Source organism: Anguilla rostrata, chromosome 5 (genome assembly GCF_018555375.3).
Source record: "Anguilla rostrata isolate EN2019 chromosome 5, ASM1855537v3, whole genome shotgun sequence".
Taxonomy (NCBI): domain Eukaryota; kingdom Metazoa; phylum Chordata; class Actinopteri; order Anguilliformes; family Anguillidae; genus Anguilla; species Anguilla rostrata.
The window spans coordinates 23,073,302-23,095,080 of NC_057937.1; the positions used below are offsets into that span (position 1 = coordinate 23,073,302).

The 21,779-nt window shown below is 39.8% G+C and overlaps 1 protein-coding gene across 8 annotated transcripts in view; it reads right to left on the bottom strand.

The window, feature by feature from the left end:
- Nucleotides 1–21,779, bottom strand: part of tmed3 (transmembrane p24 trafficking protein 3) — a 38,108-nt gene that overhangs the window by 12,186 nt on the left and 4,143 nt on the right. For 5 of the 8 annotated variants that reach the window (XR_010330023.1, XR_010330022.1, XM_064335659.1 and 2 more), the window contains exon 3: nt 1,233–1,391. The exons of 1 other annotated variant lie outside the window; for it this stretch is intronic. Coding sequence is in view for 5 of the 7 variants with exons in the window: in XM_064335659.1 (XP_064191729.1) it covers nt 1,233–1,391 (159 nt within the window). In the remaining 2 variants the exon portion in view is untranslated. 2 more of the 8 variants (XM_064335661.1, XM_064335663.1) reach the window with 2 other exon arrangements.

Below are 21,779 nucleotides of genomic sequence, written 5' to 3' on the forward strand. Positions count from 1 at the left end.
TAGTCCAGAGGAAAGGCTCATTTATAAGTAATGTGTTAACCTCCAACTATAGGTTAATCCCAAGTAACAAGGATTTCACAACAGTAGACAACTCATTTTGAGATTTGTTGTGTAATAATGGTATATTTGGCCATGCTAACTGTGATAGCATCCTGTGAGGACATTATGAATGGAATCACAGAACATCAACCCGTTATACGTTTTCCTCAAAAACATGGCGTTGCACAGCATACAACATACAATAATGCCCTCTGGTAAAGTAAAGCACTCATAAGCTACCAGAAAAGGCAACACACACATCTTTGCAAGACATTTTCAAAAAGGAGAAATCATTGGAGGAATTAAAATTAAATTAACACAAAAGGAATGAAATGCGTCACTCTAAATGCTACAAAAATAAAACAAAAGAAGGGCATCTGCATAAAATTGCTGCAGTTAACTTCACTTTTGATGAACTCTTAGATGCAGAATGTAACATTTCCATAAACACAAGGTTTCCTAATTTAACATTGCCTTTTGTGAGGCCAGTGAGTAGCATTATCTTTGCACTGCAATCACAGAGACATTATGTTTGCACTGCAATCACAGAGACGCCTTATTAGGAAAACCACTACATTCTCAAACACTGGCACCTCTGCAGTTTTATTTGGAAAAAGGTCAAATATTCAATATGTTGCTTTGGTTGAGTAACAAGAATAATTATGACTCATAAAATTATTGAAAATTCTTAAATATTTTATTACGCAAAATATAATGTATGACAAAATGAGGATGTAGTACATTAAATCCTGAAGGACAACAAAATAAATAGTAATGAGGCCAAAGAAGAATTCTTTAATTGATTCCAATACATTGCTCAAACTGCTTTCAACAGAAACTAATCAGAAGTCCACAAATTATAAAATGATTTACTAAGAATTGTAGAGGAACATGTACATTCCCACTGACAGCAACATAGAAAAACACTGAGCAATACAGAAAGGTACAAAATCACAGTGAAGCATCATTTGAGATTTAAATGAAATGTCCTTCCAGATTCTGTCACAAGAAAATGAGGGACATAGCCCAGGGAGCACTTACACTGGCTTTGTTTGTGTATTTGACACAAAACAATGTCAAGCAGTGAGGGGACAAAGGGGATTCCAAGTGTTCTGTCTCTAAGTGCTGGCAGCCACATTGGTTTTTTTCTCACTGAAAAAGCTCTTGAGCATGAGCACCTGGCCAATGCTCACCACGAACAGGATGACCGTCTCCCCAATGGACCAGTAAGACACACGCTCATGCAGGTCCTCAGCCCGAATCCTGTCCTGTGCCTCCCGGAGCCGGTACCACGTCTGTGAGTCTGTCACTACCTTCAAGATCTCATGGATGGAGAGGCAGGCTGACTCCATCTGAAAAATAGGCCTTTATTCAGAATATCCATCTGAAAGCATTACAGTGCAATCTCACTCTTATAAAGTATCTACACCGAAAAGAGGCCCACCATAACCTTGCAGTTAGTCAGGATCTCATGGGCAGAGACCATCTGAAAGGGGGAGGAGGTGGATCATATTCCACTGTAATCATCAAAAATAAATACACTTGCATCACACACTGCACCCGACTGTGCTTGCAGTACATTTTAAAACTAGCCCAATTTCATGCGAATGCACACATTTACAAAGAAGTCAATCATAAACTACCTAGTCAAGTGTGCCCAAACAACATCTAACCAAAGCCCAAAAAAAGCACCCGTCTTAACTAAACAACAGTCTATACTATAATTTCAGCAAAACTATATACAAAAAGGAGCAATGAAATGGAGTATTGAGCATTAGCAAGGTTTAAATTTGATGGCACAACTGCCCAAACAATCAACTTACAGTTGAGGCCAAAAATTTACCTACATCTAGGCTAGAGACATTCAAACTATTTTTCACAACTCTCACAACTAACATTTCATGTTACCATACATTTCCTGTGTTAAGTCAATTAGGGTGTCAACTTTATTTCCATAAGTGGTCATTTGAAAATAATAGCTAAGAGAGAGATCTATTTCAGCTTTTATGTACTATATCAGATTTTCAGTGGGTCAAAAGTTTATATACACTTTATTAGTATTTGGTGGAATTGCCTTTTAATTGCTTAACTTGAATCAAACACTTGGGGTAGCCTTCCACAAGCTTCTCACAATGCTTTGCTGAAATTTTTGCCCATTCCTCCTAACAGAACTGGTGCAACTCAGTCAGGTTTGTGGGCCTCCTTGCTTGGACACGCTTTTTCAGTTCAGTCCACAAATTTGCTATGGGATTCAGGCTTTGTGGTTTTGTGATGGCCACTCCAACACTTTCACTTTGTTGTCTTTAAGCCATTTTGTTACAACTTTGGAGGCATGCTTAGGATCACTGTCCTGCTGGAAGACCCAGTTGCGACCAAGTTTTAACTTTCTAGCTGATGTCTTGAGGTGTTGCGTCAGTATTTCTACATAATCCTCCTTCCTAATGATGCCATCTATTTTCTGAAGTGCATCAGTCCCTTTTCCAGCAAAACACCCCCACAACACGATGCTGCCACCCCCATGCTTCACAGTTGGGATGGTGTTCTTCGGATTAAAACCCTCACCCTTTTTTCTCCATACATAGCGCTGATCATTATGGCCAAACAGTTCAATTTTTGTTTCATCTGACCAGAGAACACTCCTCCAAAAGGCTAGGTCTTCATCCTGGTGATCACCTGCAAACTTCATTCTGGATTTTTTATGCCAGTCTTGAAGTAGGGGCTTCTTCTTTGCGCGACAGCCTTTCAGGCTATAGCGATGTAGGATTCTCTTAACGGTGGCTGTAGATACTTTGGTACCTGCTCCCTCCAAGTCCTTCACCAGTTTCTTTGTTGTTGTCTTGGGGCTCAGTTGAACCTTTCAGACCAAAGTTTGTGAAACTCTGGGAGTTCATTTGTGCCTCGATGCAGTGTCTGTGTGGTCCCAAGATTTTTATATTTTCATACAATTGTTTGTACAGATGATCGTGGTACCTTCAGTTGTTTGGAAATTACTCCTAAGGAGGAACCAGACTTTTTTTTCTGAGGTCTTGGCTGAGTTTCTTGGATTTTCCCATGGTATCATGGGCAAAAAGGCAGTGGCTCTAAAGGTAGGCCCTTACAGCCATAGGTGCCAATTAACTCCTAACTATGACAGTTGGCAAATCAGAAGCTACTAAGTCATTACATCAATTTCTGGAATCTTCCAGACTGTTTAAAGAGACAATCAACATAGTGTATGTAAACTTTTGACCCACTGTAATTCTGATATAGTGAATTAAAGCTGAAATAAATCTGTCTCTAATTGATTGTTTTAAAATGACCTCTGAGATGAACAAAGTAGATGACTTGCCAAAAGAAATGTATGGTAACATGAAATGTGCAGAGTTGCGGAAAAACTGAGTTTGAATATCCAGGTGTATTTAAAATTTTGGCCTTAACTGTATATACTCCTCCTTCCACAACTTTCCTGAACATTTGGGCTTAAAATAAGTGCATTTTAAAAATAAAAAAAAAACATGAACTCAGTAAAACAGTATCAGCAGTTTGTGTCATTTTTTTTACGAATTTCCCAATAAACCGCTATCAAAACTAATTTCGCACATATAATCACATACTAGTTGATAAAACCTTTTTACTCAGAGAAACCTGAATAGAATATGCATTGTTTACTTAGAAATTCTCAGGGGTATTATCATTGTTGTCTTTTTCACCTTTGCGTACACACCAAATATACTGCAGGGTTTCCGCCAGTGTATTGCAAGCCTGGTGGCCCACCGGGCCTAAATTGACCCCCCGCCGGGCCTAAGCATCGGGGATTTTTTTTTTCCAGCGACATCTGTTGGTTAAAACGTAAACGCACTATAGGAAAACAGCAGGTCTGAGATGAGTGTTCTTTACCCTCATTGTGCATAGAGTGATGTTCAACACTTGATGCTTCCAACTATCACAAGCTAACGGTACCTAGCAAGGCACCATTTCTTTAGTAGGCTAACTAACCTTGTTACAAACTGTGTTATCACTTAATCTCGTCGGTAAGTACATTTTATATTAACTTAAGAAGTGTGTAGGTAAGGTTAAATAAGTAGCATGAATGTAACGTTCGATACATTGTAACATTACATGATTTATTAATCGCCATCGAAATAACAACTTCACTTGTTTATTAATAGAGTTAGCTTGAGGACATTGATGTGCACAACAAAGTGGTCATTTAGCTAACTTAGCTAGCTAGCCAAACAGTCAGTAACATAGATACATAGATATTTTGTTGTTGTTGAAATGTGCCCAGCATTCCAAGGCTGTAACATTGTTGTAAGATTCAGTAGCCAATCAGAAGGCAATGTTGTGCATATCCCGCTCTTACAGCTCGTTTCCAGCCCAAACCACAACATTTATTTTGCCTTTTTGTATAGCTATGTCCATGGATAAAATCGTATTTATTATTATTATTTATTGGTAAAAACATTTACTTCATATCCAGGGAAATAGCCAACTACTTGCACGTTACATGACAAGTGTAGCCATTTAGTAATACGATCACATTTCAGGCTAGAAAATAACCCGTTAATCCAGAGAAATTGCTGAGTTGTCTTAAAATCTTTATCGCAACAGAATGTATCAAGGCTGGCAGCCCGGATCAAATTTGTTGTGACAGCTGCCGTTCAAAACAAACACCTGAGAGAGGCTGCCTGCGTGCGTGCTTCCCCCAAGACGTTACGTCATTGTTTTGCAATGCGCAGCTGTCGTAAAAACATGCTGGCTTCGATAAACGGAATCGATAAGCTCGGAGGCGTACAATTCCAATGAACAGGACAACTTTGAACCGGTTCTCGATTCCCATCCCTATTTAAATGTGCCCAGCATTCCAAGGCTTGTTGTAAGATTCAGTAGCCAATCAGGACTTGAATACAAGTTTTTTTGTAGAGTGCAAAAACATTGATATTATTTATTTTAATTAGGGGTCCAAGCAGCGAAGCTGGTGGAACCCTATTGTATTTGTTAGGATTATTATTATTAGGGGTCCAAGCAGTGAAGCTGGTGGAACCCTATTGTATCTGTTCGGATTATTATTATTATTAGTGTGGTTGCCTTAGGCAAACACACTATTATTATTGCACATATTATTTATTAGTGTGGTTGCCTTAGGCAAACACACTATTATTATTGCACATATTATTAGTGTGGTTGCCTTAGGCAAACACACTATTATTATTGCACATATTATTATTAGTGTGGTTGCCTAAGGCAATCACACTACTATTATTGCACATATTATTATTCTTTCTTTCCACCCATTTTTTGGACCGCTACTCCTCCCAGAGTTTTCGCACCACGTGCAATATGTCAAAATGAGCGGCTTCATCGGGAATGGTGTGCTATTTGTGGAAAGTTGCGTTGCACGGATTTTGAAAAATTTGAATTTTTGTGGGCAGTTTTTCCCCATAGAGAATGAATGGCGGAATGTTCAGCCTTGTGATGTCACAATGCTCTGTCTTCTCACCCTTGTGATGTCACAATGCTCTGTCTTCTAGCAGCAGTACTCTGGTCTCTCTCTAGATTTGAACATTCTGCCATTCATCTCTATGGGGAAAAATTGCCCAAAAATTGTGCAACACCTCATTGGACATGGTAGAGAGTCCTTTGTCCATTGGTGTAAATTAACCTCGCCCCCTGTCCTGATTGGCCGACATTTGATATTCCATAACTTTTCAACCATTTGTCATAGAGCATTATGGATCGCGTCATTGGACTCAGTAAAGACGGAGCAACCACCTAGCAACACCCTAGCAACCACCTAGCAACACCCTAGCAACAACCTGGAACAACATAACAACTGCCTAGCAACACCCGAGCAACCGCCTATAACTCCATAGCAAACACCTAGCAACATCCTAGCAACCACCTAGAATACCCTAGCAAAACCGTAGCAACCGCCTATAACTCCATAGCAAATGCCTAGCAGCACCCTAGCAACCGGCTATAACTCCATAGCAACCACCTAGCAACACCATAGCAACCACCTAGCAACACCCTAGCAACCACCTGGAACACCATAACAACTGCTTAGCAACACCCTAGCAACCACCTATAACTCCATAGCAGCCACCTAGCAACATCCTAGCAACCACCTAGAATACCCTAGCAACACCCTAGCAACCGCCTATAACTCCATAGCAAATGCCTAGCAACACCCTAGCAACCGGCTATAACTCCATAGCAACCACCTAGCAACACCATAGTAACCACCAAGAACTCCATAGCATCCACGTAGCAACACCCTAGCAACCACCTAGAATACCCTAGCAACCACCTAGCAACACCCTAGCAACCACCTGGAACACCATAACAACTGCCTAGCAACACCCTAGAAACCGCCTATAACACCATTGCAACCACCTAGCAACATCCTAGCAACCACCTAGAACTCCATAGAAACCACCTAACACACTAGCAACCACCTGGAACACCATAGCAAATGCCTAGCAACACCCTAGCAACCGGATGTAACTCCATAGCAACCACCTAGCAACACCCTAGCAACCACCTGGAACACCATAGCAACCACCTAGCAACACCCTAGCAACCACCTGGAACACCATAACTGCCTAGCAACACCCTAGCAACCGCCAATAACTCCAGAGCAACCACCTAGCAACATCCTAGCAACCACCTAAAATACCCTAGCAACACCCTAGCAACCGCCTATAACTCAATAGCAAATGCCTAGCAACACCCTAGCAACCGGCTATAACTCCATAGCAACCACCTAGCAACACCATAGTAACCACATAAAACTCCATAGCATCCACCTAGCAACACCCAAGCAACCACCTAGAATACCCTAGCAACCACCTGGAACACCATAACAACTGCCTAGCAACACCCTCGCAACTGCCTATAACTCCATAGCAACCACCTAGCAACACCATAGTAACCACATAGAACTCCATAGCATCCACCTAGCAACACCCAAGCAACCACCTAGAATACCCTAGCAACCACCTAGCAACACCCTAGCAACCACCTGGAACACCATAACAACTGCCTAGCAACACCCTCGCAACCGCCTATAACTCCATAGCAACCACCTAGCAACATCCTAGCAACTGCCTCAAACATCATAGCGACTGCCTAGCAACCCCCTAGCAACACCCTAGAACTCCATAGCAACCACCTAACAACACACTAGCAACCACCTGGAACACCATAGCAACCACCTAGCAATATCCTAGCAACCACTTAGAATACCCTAGGATCCACCTAACAATGCCCAGGCAACCAGCTGGAGCTCCATAGCAACCACCTGAAACTCCATAGCAACCACCTATCACCACACTAGCAACTTCCTAGAATTCCATGAAACCACCTAGAACTCCATAGAACCACCTAGCAACACCCTAGCAACTGCCTCAAACATCATAGCAACTACCTACCACTGTACACGCTGTTCAGCAGAAAGTCGACTTTGCATTGGCGGCAACCACACTTCACAATTTCTGCAGGAATTGTCTAGTTAGTTTGGTTGCTTTAGGCAAACACACAATTATTATTGCACATATTATTATTATTATTTCTTTCCACCCATTTTTTGGACCGCTACTCCTCCCAGAGTTTTCGCACCACATACATGTGAAATATGTCAAATCGACCGGCTTGATCGGGAATGGTGTACTATTACTTTGTGGAAAGTTTCGGTAGACGGTTTTTGAGAAATTCCACTTTTTTTGGGAAATTTTTCCCATAGAGAATGAATGGCGGAATGTTCACCCTTGTGATGTCACAATGCTCTGTCTTCTCACCCTTGTGATGTCACAATGGTCTGTCTTCTAGCAGCAGTACTCTGGTCTTTTTCTAGATTTGAACATTCTGTCATTCATCTCTATGGGGAAAAATTGCCAACTAATTGTGCAGTGCCTCATTGGACAATGGTCTTTTGTCCATTGGTGGAGATCAGCCTTGCCCCCCTTCCTGACAGGCCGATGTTTGATATTTCATAACTTTTGAACCGTTTGTCATAGAGAACTATGGGTCGCGTCATTGGACTCAGTAAAGACCTAGCAACTGCCTAGAACTCCATAGCAACCCCCTAGCAACATTCTAGCAACCGCCTGTAACTCCATAGCAACGACCTAGCAACCACCTAGAACACCCTAGCAACTGCCTAGAACTCCATAGCAACCACCTAGCAACACCCTAGAAACCACCAGGAACACCATAGCAACCACATAGCAACACCCTAGCAACAATCTGGAACACCATAACAACTGCCTAGCAACACCCTAGCAACCGCCTATAACTCCATAGCAACCACCTAGCAACATCCTAGCAACCACCTAGAATATCCTAGCAACACCCTAGCAACCGACTATAACTCCATAGCAAATGCCTAGCAACACCCTAGCAACCGGCTATAACTCCATAGCAACCACCTAGCAACACCATAGTAACCACCTAGAACTCCATAGCATCCACCTAGCAACACCCTAGCAACCACCTAGAATACCCTAGCACCCACCTAGCAACACCCTAGCAACCGCTTCAAACTCCATAGCAACCACCTAGCAACTCCCTAGACACCACCTAAAAACCATAGTCACCACCAGAACATCATAGCAACTACCAACCACTGATCACTCTGTCAGCAGAAAGTCAACTTTGCATTGGCGGCAACCACACTTCACAATTTCTGCAGGAATTGTCTAGTTAGTGTGGTTGCCTTAGGGCAACTACACTATTATTATTGCACATATTATATTATTTATAATATTTATTATTATTCCACCCATTTTTTGACCGCTACTCCTCCCAGAGTTTTCACACCACATACACTGCCATATGTCAAAATGACCGGCTTCTTGGGAATCGTGTGTATTACTTTGTGGAAAGTTTCGCTGCACGGTTTTTGAGAAATATTAATTTTATGCCCAATTTTTCCCCATAGAGATGAATGGAGAAGGTGACGTCATTCATATGCGAACGGTGAAGTTACAGCATTGGTCGGCTTTGCACACGTGATGCGTTCAGCTCTACGGTCTCAGCAGACAGGATAGGAAATAGCTGATTGCGGAAGTGAAAGAACGATATTCAAAATGAAAAATTACAAATGAAAACGCTGTCAGCTAGGTATATCAACAAACATATGGCTTAGGCATACCCAGAAGTCCTCAATAATAATAGTATTTCACGAGACATTACGCTAATTCGTTGACGACGTTTCGTCACATGCAGCGTCTTAGAATGCTAGTGCTAACAAACAGTGAAGGCTTTAATGCGATAATGAGAGCACTTTCGGTTGACCTAAAAAACGATATAAAAAAACCAACAATATACGTGCTGTTATACCTGGTTAGAAAGCTTATGCTCTCAGCTACTGAAAACGAATTTTCAAACAAGCCAGACTTTCGTTTTGCATGCTAGTGCTAACAAAGAGCGATTACGTTCTATGACATGATTGACATAGCTTTCGGTTGACCTAAAAAAACGATATTAAAAAAACAAAAATAGACGTGCTGTTATACCTGGTTAGAAAGCTTATGCTCTCAGCTACTGAATAAACGAATTTCAAGACAAGTCCAGACTTTGCGCTATTTCATGTAGTGCTAACAAAGAGCTGAATACGTTCTAGACATGAATTAGACTAGCTTTCGGTTTGACTAAAAAGACGATTTACAAAAACAAAATAGACCGGTGTATACCTGTTAGAAAGCTTATGCTCTCCAGCTACTGAATAAACGATTCTCAAACAAGCCAGACTGTACTGAAAACTGGAACAACGCCGTCAACAGCACGTGTGCAGCAGCTTCAGGTCCGTCTAACTCAGAAATTTGGCGTCAGCTAACACGTAGTAGGCTATCCTGTGTCTATGAGTTCGATATCTAAGGTAACAGATTAAACTCTGAATTGCAGCACAGTTAAATGTTTTTATTTGAATGGTAAAAATGAGCTGAACTTAACGTAAAACCATAAATCAATCATTAATCTCCCTAGCCTGTCTTGCTTTTAAAATGGAGCGGTTGTGCAGTGCAGATATAACGTTTTTCCAAGACCCTCTGAAGTGGCCAGCTAGCTTATGATTCGCCGTCACTCGTCACAGCATACCGTGAGTAAATCGCTGATCTCAATATTGATGAAGGGTTAATTTAGCTCTGAATACGTGTGTTGCCAAATGAACTCGTTGCCGTGATGTATATCATGTATACCATACTATGTCTCTGCTCATGCTACAGAAACTGTTGCGCTCGTTCAGCACAAAGTTGGACTTTGCGGGGTTGCCGGCAACACACTCAAATTGCAACATATTTATTATTTCTTCTTTCCACCCATTTTTTGGACCGCTACTCCTCCCAGAGTTTCGCACCACTACGTGCATATGCAAATGAGCGGCTGATCGGGAATGGTGTGAAACGGTTTTGAAAATTTGAATTTTTGTGGGCAATTTTCCCATAAGAATGAATGGCGGAATGTTCACCTTTGTGATGTCACAATGCTCTGTCTTCTCACCTTGTGATGTCACAATGTCTGTCTTCTAGCAGCAGTACTCTGGTTCTCTCTAGATTTGAACATTCTGCCATTCATCTCTATGGGGAAAAATTGCCCACAAATTGTGCAATGACTCATTGGACATGGTAGGGAGTCCTTTGTCCATTGGTCGAGATCAGCCTTGCCCCCCTTCCTGATTGGCCGATATTTGATATTTGATAACTTTTGAACCGTTTGTCATAAAGAACTATGGGTCGCGTCATTGGACTCAGTAAAGACCTAGCAACCGCCTAGAACTCCATAGCAACCCCCTAGCAACATCCTAGCAACCACCAAGAACACCCTAGCAACGGCCTAGAACTCCATAGCAACCACCTAACAACACACTAGCAACCACCTGGAACACCATAGCAAATGCCTAGCAACACCCTAGCAACCGGCCATAACTCCATAGCAACCACCTAGCAACACCATAGCAACCACCTAGAACTCCATAGCAACCACCTAGCAACACCCTAGCAACCACCTGGAACACCATAGCAACCACCTAGCAACACCGTAGCAACAATCTGGAACACCATAACAACTGCCTAGCAACACCCTAGCAACCACCTGGAACACCATAGCAACGACCTAGCAACCACCTGGAACACCATGACAACTGCCTAGCAACACCCTAGCAACCGCCTATAACTCCATAGCAACCACCTAGCACCACCCTAGCGACCGCCTAGAATTTCATGAAACCACCTAGAACTCCATAGAACCACCTAGCAACACCCTAGCAACTGCCTCAGACATCATAGCAACTACCTACCACTGTTCACTCCGTTCAGCACAAAGTCGACGTTGCGTTGGCGGCAACCACACTTCACAATTTCTGCAGGAATTGTCTAGTTTTTATTATTTCTTTCTTTCCACCCATTTTTTGGACCGCTACTCCTCCCAGAGTTTTCGCACCACATACACGTGCAATATGTCAATTTTTTAATTTAATTTCTTTTGTTGTTGTTGAAAATACAGCATTCCAAGTCTGTACATTGTTGCCAGATTCTTTGTAAGACTATGCTATGCTGTAAATAGTTGTTGATTTTTTTAAATGTGTGTTGAATAAATGACTTATTTATAACAACATTCACAAAACGTAGTTATATTATTAAAACTTCAGTCAGCTTTTAGCACTGTAGGGCAGTTGTAAGTTGTTTCCTTGCATGATGCTAAAAGTAATCCTAAACGTTTCTTTCAATACTGCAATAGGAAAAGGAAAGTTAAAGAGGAAGTTAAGGGCATTAAAAATAATGACGGAGCACTTCTTTATGAAAATAAGGATATTGCTGATGCCCTAAATGGCTACATTGTTGAGAGTTTTACCAGAGAAGAAATTACAAAAAGGCTGTAAGGTGTATTCAATACTCCTGTCTTGGCAGATATTGATATAGGGGATATAGAAGTATTAGATAAATTACATAAACTGAAGACAAATAAAGCAGCAGGCCCTGATGGTATATACCCAAGGGTACTAGTTAAGGGAGATCATTTTTAAACCACTGGCAAGTATTTTTAGACAGTCTTTAGAAACTGGAGAAATACCGAATGACTGGAAACAGGGTATTGTAATACCAATATATAGGAAAGGGGACTAAGGGGACTTTTTAGTACAGTCTGGCTTGATTGACAATTCATTTATTCGGTAGGTGATAGTATAAGCTTTCTAACAATGTATAACATGTCTATTGTGCTTTTGGAATAGCGTTTTTTAGGTCAGTGTAACCAAACATTTTCTTTTCATCGCATTCACTTACGCATTCACTCTGTGGTAGCAGTAAAAGACGCTGCACCTAACAAAACGTTGTCAACGATTTCTCATAATTTCTTGGAAAATACTATTATTATTGAGGACTTCTGGGCATAGCTAAGCCATATATTTGCTGATATATTCTGTAAATGCATTTAACCTACCATGCATAAAAACATAAAAACGCTCGTCAATCGCCCACTTCTATTTATAATGCCATGATAGCGTGGAATGTTTAAAACCATAAAGCCACCTCTCCGTTTTTTTTTTTTTTTTGTCTTTTACATTCATTCTAAATGCCTTTTTACGTTAATTTGGCTTAAGGCGCTCCACAAAATCACTTAGGCGCTGTGCCTAAGCCTTTCTATGGTAGGGAAAACCCTGGAACTTAAATTAAATGGTCAATTTGATTTTTTTGGAGGAAAATTAATAATAATTTAGATTAATCGACTAATCGGTAAAATAGTCGATAGATTAATCGATAGAAAAATAGTCGTTAGTGGCAGCCCTAATTGAAAGTACACTGGTTAAATTTGCAGATGATACAAAACTGGGAGGTTTAGCCAACAGTTTGGAATCTACTAAAGTAATCCAAGTAGATTTAAACAGAATCCAGAAGTGGGCAGAAACCTGGCAAATGCAATTCAATATATCTAAATGTAAAGTTCTACATGTGGGGAATAAAAACATAGGGCAGGATTACTTCGTGGGTGGTACAAAATTAGAATGTGCACATGTAGAAAAAGACTAGGGAGTAATAGTTGATCAAAGCCTATCAGGGTCTGGTCAATGTGCTGTAGCAGTAAAAAAAAAAAAAGGTAACAGGATGCTGGGATACATAGCCAAGAGTATTGAGTATAAATCTAAGGAGATCATACTCACCCTATACAATACCCTTGTCAGACCACACTTAGAGTATTGTGTGCAGTTATGGGGACCGTACTACAAGAAAGATATAGAGGCACTGGAAAAGGTCCAAAGACGGGCAACAAGATTGATTCCGGGTATAAAAGATAAGTGTTATGAGGAAAGGCTTTGAGATGATTGGACTTTTCAAGCTTAGTAAAAGGAGACTTAAGGGTGATTTGATTGTTAATCCCTTTAATAAATTTAAAAGTTTCAAAGTGAACTACAGGAAATTATTCAAGTTGAGTTCAGTTAGCAGAACGAGAGGGCATAAATGGAAACTGGCAAAGGCTAAATTTCACACAGACGTTAGGAAATATTTTTTCACACAGAGTGTGGTCAATGTGTGGAATAGCTTGCCTGGGCATGTAGTGGAGGCAGAAACACTGGGGGTATTCAAGGCCCGGCTTGATACAGTGTTAGATACTATTTAGCTTTTTGGTAAACTAAGCATTAAGTACAGTTTAGTGGTAGGAATAGACGAGCAGTGTTGGGCTGAATGGCCTGTTCTCGTCTTGGAAAATACTATTATTATTGAGGACTTCTGAGCATAGCTAAGCCATATTTTTGCTGATAGACCTAGCTGACATAGTTTTCTGGTGTAAGACAGGAGCGGATAGAACTATATTATTGATTTCCTGTCTCTGTCTCCATCTACTGAAAACAGATAAAATTTCATCATTGCTATGTAAGTATTACTGCTCAAAATACTTTGGTTATATACGTTATTTTTGAAATTGAGTGTCTTTCAATAGGTTAGTGGTATTATATAATGTGGATATTTCACACTGTAATGTAAGCGTTAGTTAGTAGGTAATAGTTTTTGTGAAGCATGCAACAGTGATGACGTGAGAGTTGGAGCATTGCCAAAACGTGGTGGACGGTTGAAAATTGTTTTCATGTCGTCGTCCCATCCCCATACAAGAAAACATACGAGAGTACAAAGTATAGAAATACATACAAGAGTTAATTACACATTTAGGTACTGTACCGCATTGTGTGACAATATTTTTTCATTATTTTTTAACCTGATAGCAATGTTCCATCTTAAAACTTCATAAGGGGCTCATTTATATGCTTTATAATGGACAAAAAGCATTTTATTTAATTTTGGAGAGATTTTGGATATGTACCTGACCAAGTCACTGACACACAAATTCATTGGACTTCGCCCATCAGTTGCTTGGATCTGACATGAACCGAACATGTACAAATAATTTGAAAACCGGACATTCTGGTTAAAAAAACCGACATCTGGAAACCCTAGCTGCATAGCAAGAGGTAACTTTACTTTCAGGTCCAACAGAAAACAAGCTAACTTCATGTCACTTTTCATTCCCATGGCAAACTTCAGCTGACGCCACTGAGGAAAAGCAATTCCGCTGTTATCTAGTTCTTGAATGCGCTCTGTCTTTTTGCTTTGCTGTATCTGGGCCATTGCAGCAGCTAGCTATCTAGCAACAAACACTCCGCTTAACCCAAACCAAAGGCACTGTAGTCACACCCACCCCTCCTTACACAGAAAAGAGCACCATGGCCAGTGACGTCCCAAACACATTTAAAACAAGACCAGGTCAAAACCTAGTAGGCTATATGGCTGGACCTAACACACTTCATCCGGCCGACCAATGGTGTAACTTCATAACTCGGCCGACCAATGGTGTAACTTCATCACTCACTCATTCACTCACTCAGTCACAGACATTTGCGTTTGTAGGGCTGGCCCCGCTGTTGCGGTCCAGCCAAAAAGAAAATACAGGTAAAGGTGCACAAATTAGGTGAAAGTGAGATCGTTCATCATAACAGATATGCCTTAGTAGTTATTTTGTACCAGCACCAGCAAATTCCTATTGTTATCACTCAATCCTAAGATTCTGTATTTGATCTGTGTTTTTTTTTTTGCAGACATGAAACTGACAAGTAAAAATTGAGGACTGGCCGTACCAACACCAGAAACCTCTAATGAAAATTATGTCCCCGGTGGTAAGCCTTTTGTCTTGAAATTGCAGGATTTTCGGACCAAAGAGCGCACTTCAAGCATCCCAAGTAGTTTTAATGTCAAAGTGTGAAACGTTAAAAAATAATAATAGCTCGTATTCAATTTTAGAAAGAAGAACAGTACAAAACAGTATGAAACTTTGTAAGAAACAAAGGGAAAACCATTCAGAGGGACAAGAATAGACAACAAGAGAACCTAATCTAAAATAACATATCAGAACAAGAAAAGCACAAGAACAGAGCCTAACTTAAAAGAACAAGAACAGAATAACAATTGAATAGTCTGGTCCTACTAAAATACCACAAATTACTATAAAATGCCACAAAGTACCACAAAATACCAGAAAGTAAGATTAGATAAATACTGCAAAGTAACAAAAAACACCACAAGATACCGCAAATTACTAATAAATACCACAGCATAATTCCTCTGCATTGAACCTCGTGCATGCACGAATACTGACGTACACACAGAGGAACACACAAGCAACCCACACACAAAGGGATGCATGTGCACCCCCAAAACACATGCACAGATGCGAGCATCACATGCCCAAAATATAAGAAAGTACCACATTTAATTTCAATTTTTTTGTAGTACTTCGTAGTATTTTGTGAAACTTTGTGGTACTTCTCAGAACTTTGCGAAACTTGCTGTATTTTGTGGTATGTTGTGGTACTTGGTGCCATTTTGTGTGCATATGTGCATGTGTGCTGAGGGGATGAGCGTGCGTCCCTTTGTGTCTGTGTGTGCAAATGTTCATGCATGCATGTGTGCCACTGTGTGGAGGCTGAATGCAGAGCTACTTTGTGGTACTTTGCAGTTTTTGCGGCGCTTTGTGGTATTCATCTAATCTTACTTTGTGAGCATTAGTAGGAATGAACAGACCTAACTGAATGTAACCTATACAAACTAAAAACACAATCTGCAATATAACTGCAAGCAGCGATACAGGAGGTACAAGCACAAAGTTATTTGGAAATAATTATGTTACATTGCAAAATTGTACAGCCATTAGAAATAAAAAATGGCAGAAATTCAGTATGGCGGGAAATATAGCATGGCAGGCAATAGTGTTGCACAGTATAGCGAAACTTTGGTACTTAAAAAAAAAAAAACAGTTTGGTATTAGAATTTTCTGACATTCGGTAATTTTAGGTCAAATGTAACAGCCAGGAAAATGTGTCTCCCGCATTACTGTTTGAGAAAGTAGCATCTTCCTGCAGTAGCGGAGGCTGCAGTTTCAGAACCGCAGTCCTAGGTCCGCATTTGCAGGACCCTACTAGTTTTTTGTGGCCTCAATAATAATAATATTTTCCAAGAAATTATGAAAAATCGTTGACAACATTTCGTTATGTGCAGCACCTCCTGTATCGCTGCTTGCAGTTATATTGCAGATACTGCTACACAGTATGCATAAGTGAATGCGATGATGAGAAAAATTTTGGTTATGCTGACCTATAAAATGCTATCCAAAAGCAAAAATAGACATGTTATACATCGTTAGAAAGCTTATACTCTCACCTACTGAATAAATGAATTGTCAATCAAGCCAGACCATACTAAAAATGGGCGACAACACCGTAATCCACACGTGGGGTATTACGCACAGCTATTTTGTAAGGTACCCAGGTGTCACAAATGCGTGTATATTTCACAAACGGATTGTCCAAGACAATATATTACCACAAAGGCGCCATTTCTACGAATAAAACCAATGGTAAGGTTGTATATTTATTCAATATTTACTCATAATTTACTCATTTACTCACAATATTTACAGATATTAACTGTATAATGACATGGTATCATTTTGTAAAATGTTTTAAAATTGTTTATTTCGTTATTCAGTGAGCAGCGAGCATATCTTAGGGCTATTGTCAGGTTTATCTTGTTGCTATGACGGAATACGATTTTTGTGTGGTGAAAGAATATTTTTTATGAATGCCCAGATAGGATATTGTCCATTATGTCATGGGTGGAGGTCTAAAATGAGCGCCACACACGACCACGTTTTTTGTAACAGATGCAGCAGTGAAGTCCCGTCTCTTCACCTACACAAAATGCACACAGGCATGAAAGCTAGTACCGTTCCTTTTCCTGTTAGGAAAAGTGTGTACTCACTATATCACAACCGCTCAGACTCACTACCACCTACTACTGCACATTGGGCTAAGGCAGAGCCAGTGAGCCACTTCCCTCTGTTACGCGATGTTGAAAAAAAAAAAGGTTTTTGCTTTGCTTAAAACGGCCACTAATTCCTCTGATTTTGTGCCTTTATGTCTTGTAAAAATTATTTTAAATCCTGCATTAACTTTTCAAATGGTCATTTTCAGACAAGGTTAAGTATACATTTCGTAAAAAATTTAACCTGCAAGATGTTCTTTAAGGTAATTTCAGTATCGTTAGGTACCGAGTATCGAATCAGTATCGTTTAAGTTTCAAGTATCGTTTCAGTATCGAGTATCGTGATACTAAACCTGGTATCGAAGTCAAAATTTTGGTATTGTGACAACACTGGCAGGCAATATAGCTTATTGGGGCAAATTTCTTCTGCATTCACAGATATACTTGTTGATTATGTTAAGTTCTCTGAGGGAAATTCTTTCTTTGTGAGGAGAGAGATCTAGTCACATTAATTTAAATCCCTAAGTCAAGTGTGCAAGTCGTTGTTTAACCCCTTTGTGCAATTGCTCTAGTGGTCTGCACGTCGGCATGCCCAGATTGCTCAACTCAGACATTCATTGCTCCTGCAACCAAACCGTGAGTTTAAAACACAAACAGAGTTTCTAAGAACCACCATTGTCATGCTGGTCTTCCATATAGCAAGCAGTAAGCACTCCCTCCCTGTAGTCTCATCTGCAACTACAACACCAAACCACAACACACAGGAAAATAGTGCCTATTTGGGCATTCATAACAATATTCTTTCACCACTAGAAACTCGTATTCCGTCATAGCAAGATAAACCCAACAATAAGAAGTGGAATGTTCTGCAATGGCCAAGTCAATCACCTGACCTGAATCCAATTGAGCATTCATTTCACTTGCTGAAGGAAAAATGCCCCAAGAACAAGCAGGAACTAAAGGCAGCTGCAGTAGAAGCCTGGCAGAGCATCACCAGGGAAGAAACCCAGCATCTGGTGATGAGTATGGGTTCAAGACTTCAGGCAGTCATTGAGTGCAAAGGATTTGCAACCAAGTATTAAAAATGACAATTTAATTTATGATTATGTTAGATTGTCCAATCCATACATTTGAGCCCCTAAAATTGGGGGGGGGGGCTATGTATAAAAATGGTTGGAATTCCTACATTGTTCATACAATATTTTTGACAAAACCCTTAAATTAAAGCTGAAAGTCTACACTTAAATCACATCTTGATTGTTTCATTTCAAATGCATTGTGGTGGCGTACAGATCCAAAATGATGAAAATTGTGTCACTGTCCAAATACTTATGGACCTGACTGTATACCATGTCATTCTACTGTTAACTGGGACTAAATATGGAATAAATATACAACCTTGCCATTGGTTTTATGCTTAGATATCTCCCTTTCGAGGCTGAGTGGTTATATATTGTCTTGGACATTCCATTCGTGAAATATACTCTCATTTGTGATGCCTGGTTACTTTCAAAAACAGCTGTGCGTAAAACCACACATGCTGTTTAAGGTGTTGTCACCCTTTTTATTACAATTTGGCTAACAATTATTTTATCCAATAGGTGACAGAGTAAGCTTTCTAACAATGTATGGAATGTATAATTTTACTTTTTGGAATAGGAAAATTTTGTCTCATTATCGCCACCTTACACATTCACTCTGTGGTACCAGTAAAAGACACTGCACCCGGTTATTGATGAGTTCCATCATTTTTTGGAAAAAATTATTCTTGAGCACTTTTGAAAATGGCTAAGGCATATGTTTGCTAATAGACCCAGCTGATATTGTTTTATGGACTAAGTCAGAAGAGGAGAACGACAGCATTGATCCTCTGTCTCTGTCTATTGAACACAGATAAGATTCCATCCTTGATATGTAAGTATTACTGCTCAAAACATTTCGGTTATATGCATAATTTTTTTAATTGAGTGTGATTAAATAGGTTAGTGCTTTTTTATAATCAGTATATTCCACACTGTAGTGTGCGTCTGTAGCTCAGTCGTGTTTGTGTTTCATTCACTGGATCTGACGTGAAGCTGGAACATTGCCAAAACATTTTGGTGGATGGATGAATATTGTTTTCCCAACCCCATACAAGAAAACACTACATACTGTAGAATACAGAAAAACATACAAGAGTTCATCCTTACACAGTTAGGTACATTTACCACAGTGTGTCACAAATTTTTGCATTTTTTTAAAACTGATATCAATGTTTCATCTTAAACATCATAAGGGGCAAATTCACATGCTTTATAATAAACAAAAAGCATTTAATTCATTTTTCAAGAGATTTGTGATATGTTTCCAGAGCCCTAGATATTTTAGGCCCCTGTACTGATGGAAAGCCTTTAATTCCCACTTGAAAATGGTGCAAAAGAGAGTTTCTTGAGTCAAGACTGTTGATTTGTAGTGAAATACATGATTATGTTGTGATTTACAGCAACGCATAATTTAGACATTTTGGATTGATTTGACAATGGGTACACTTACTTTTTGCTTCACAGATCTTTAGTATTTCTGCATATCCACCCTTAGATATTACGCATGCACTAGTAGTCAAGAGGTTTATGATCCAGGACATGTATAGTTTTACCTGACATCTATATGCAATCTCTCAACATTTCATTGCAAACTAAAAAGAACACATTAATTTCTTCTTTTTTTCTCTTAATTCTCAGTCTCATAATAGCATCCTTGATTTTCATTAGCGCAACTCTGGTCTTGATGACAAACACCAATAACAGACTCCAAATACAATCAAAAGCCAAGAATCAAGGCGAGATACTGAAAGCTCTGTTATGCCTGCCCTAAGGAAGCAATTGAACAGACCTGACTAATCAAAAACACGTGAAGCCATTTGTCCCAAACATCATGGTGCACTGAAATGGGGGGACTAAATGCTGTAATTTCTACATGGTGAATCCAAAATGTATAAATCACCCTTCAATAAAAGCTGGGAATCTGCTATTTAACCACATGTGAATTGTTTGATTACAACTTTAAAATTATGGAGTACTGAGTCAAATCCTATGTTCCAAACATTGTTCCAAACATACCACAAAGCAGGATTACTAAATTATAGCCAGATTCTGTTAAGAATAGGCCATACACACAGGTTTGAGAGACAGGGAAATTTGTCACCTCCAGAATTTTCATATTGCTAGACCAGCTAGTCTGCTGGGAGACTAGGTGGTCTAGCACTGTGTCTCTCCCAAAATTGAAATGATATCAAAATCTATGGATGGGGCTGTATCTTGATATCTTTTTTAATGCATACTTAATGTTTAGGAATGTAATTATTTCATTATTATTATTATTTGGAAACTATCTGGCTGGAACAGTGTGATCCTGCTTTGTGGCCTAGACTGAACATAAGAACTATGTAGTACAACTTGTTTTATTTATGAAAATGGCCCAACTTATGAACACTTTCTTCACCTCGACAAAGTTTGAGAACAGCTTGTACTCTCTACAGCTAGCTAATGACTACCTTTGATGGACAAATTGGCAACAATGCTTACTCGTACACATAGCCAGAACCTCATCCTGAAGCTTTGTTCAACTCAGACATTCAGTGCTCCTGCAACCAAACTAGGAGTTGAAAACACAACCTCTGTATTCTAGCTATATTAGTAGACGATTCAGGACAACTATGCCGAAGTCGGAGTTCCTACCGTTGTTGTGCCTGTCATTCATTTACCAAGCACCCCATCCCTCATCTGCAACTACACCTCTCACTCATGACACACTTGACAATAGTGTCTATCTGGGCATTCATAAAAACATTCTTTCACCACTAAAAGTTCATATTCCGTCATAGCAACAAGATAAAGCCAACAATAGCAGAAGGTATGCCAGTACAGCTGTGAAAAATGCTGCTCACTGAACACTGAAATGAACATAGTGCTATGACCAGACCTGAAACCAGACTGCACAAAGTATGTTGTTGCCATGTATTAACCAGGAACTCTACATTTTTTTGCCAGAATACTACGACAATTACTATGTATGAACTGTCTGCAACACCCCATTAAAACATGACATTTTAAAACATGATTCATTCGTAATTATAACTACTAGTGCTGAATGCCGGAAAAGTTTCGCTGCACAATTTCACGCATTGCTTCAACAACTAATTCAATGAGTAACTAGTAATACCGTCTGTTTTATATAGGCTACCGTTCAATAAGGAAACCCATCTCACTCATGGTCACTTTATTTTCTTTGCACTGTAGTCTGTGACCATGTCAGACTTCACCTACATGCCCATTCTGCTAACAACATATTGTTTCAACTACTCTATTTCATAATTTCTCCTCATTTCTCTCGTACTACTGTTATTTTCTATATATGCAAAGATTGCAGGGACATATGTGTGTGCTGCTATTCTCCCCTGTCTAGCTAAGCAAAACA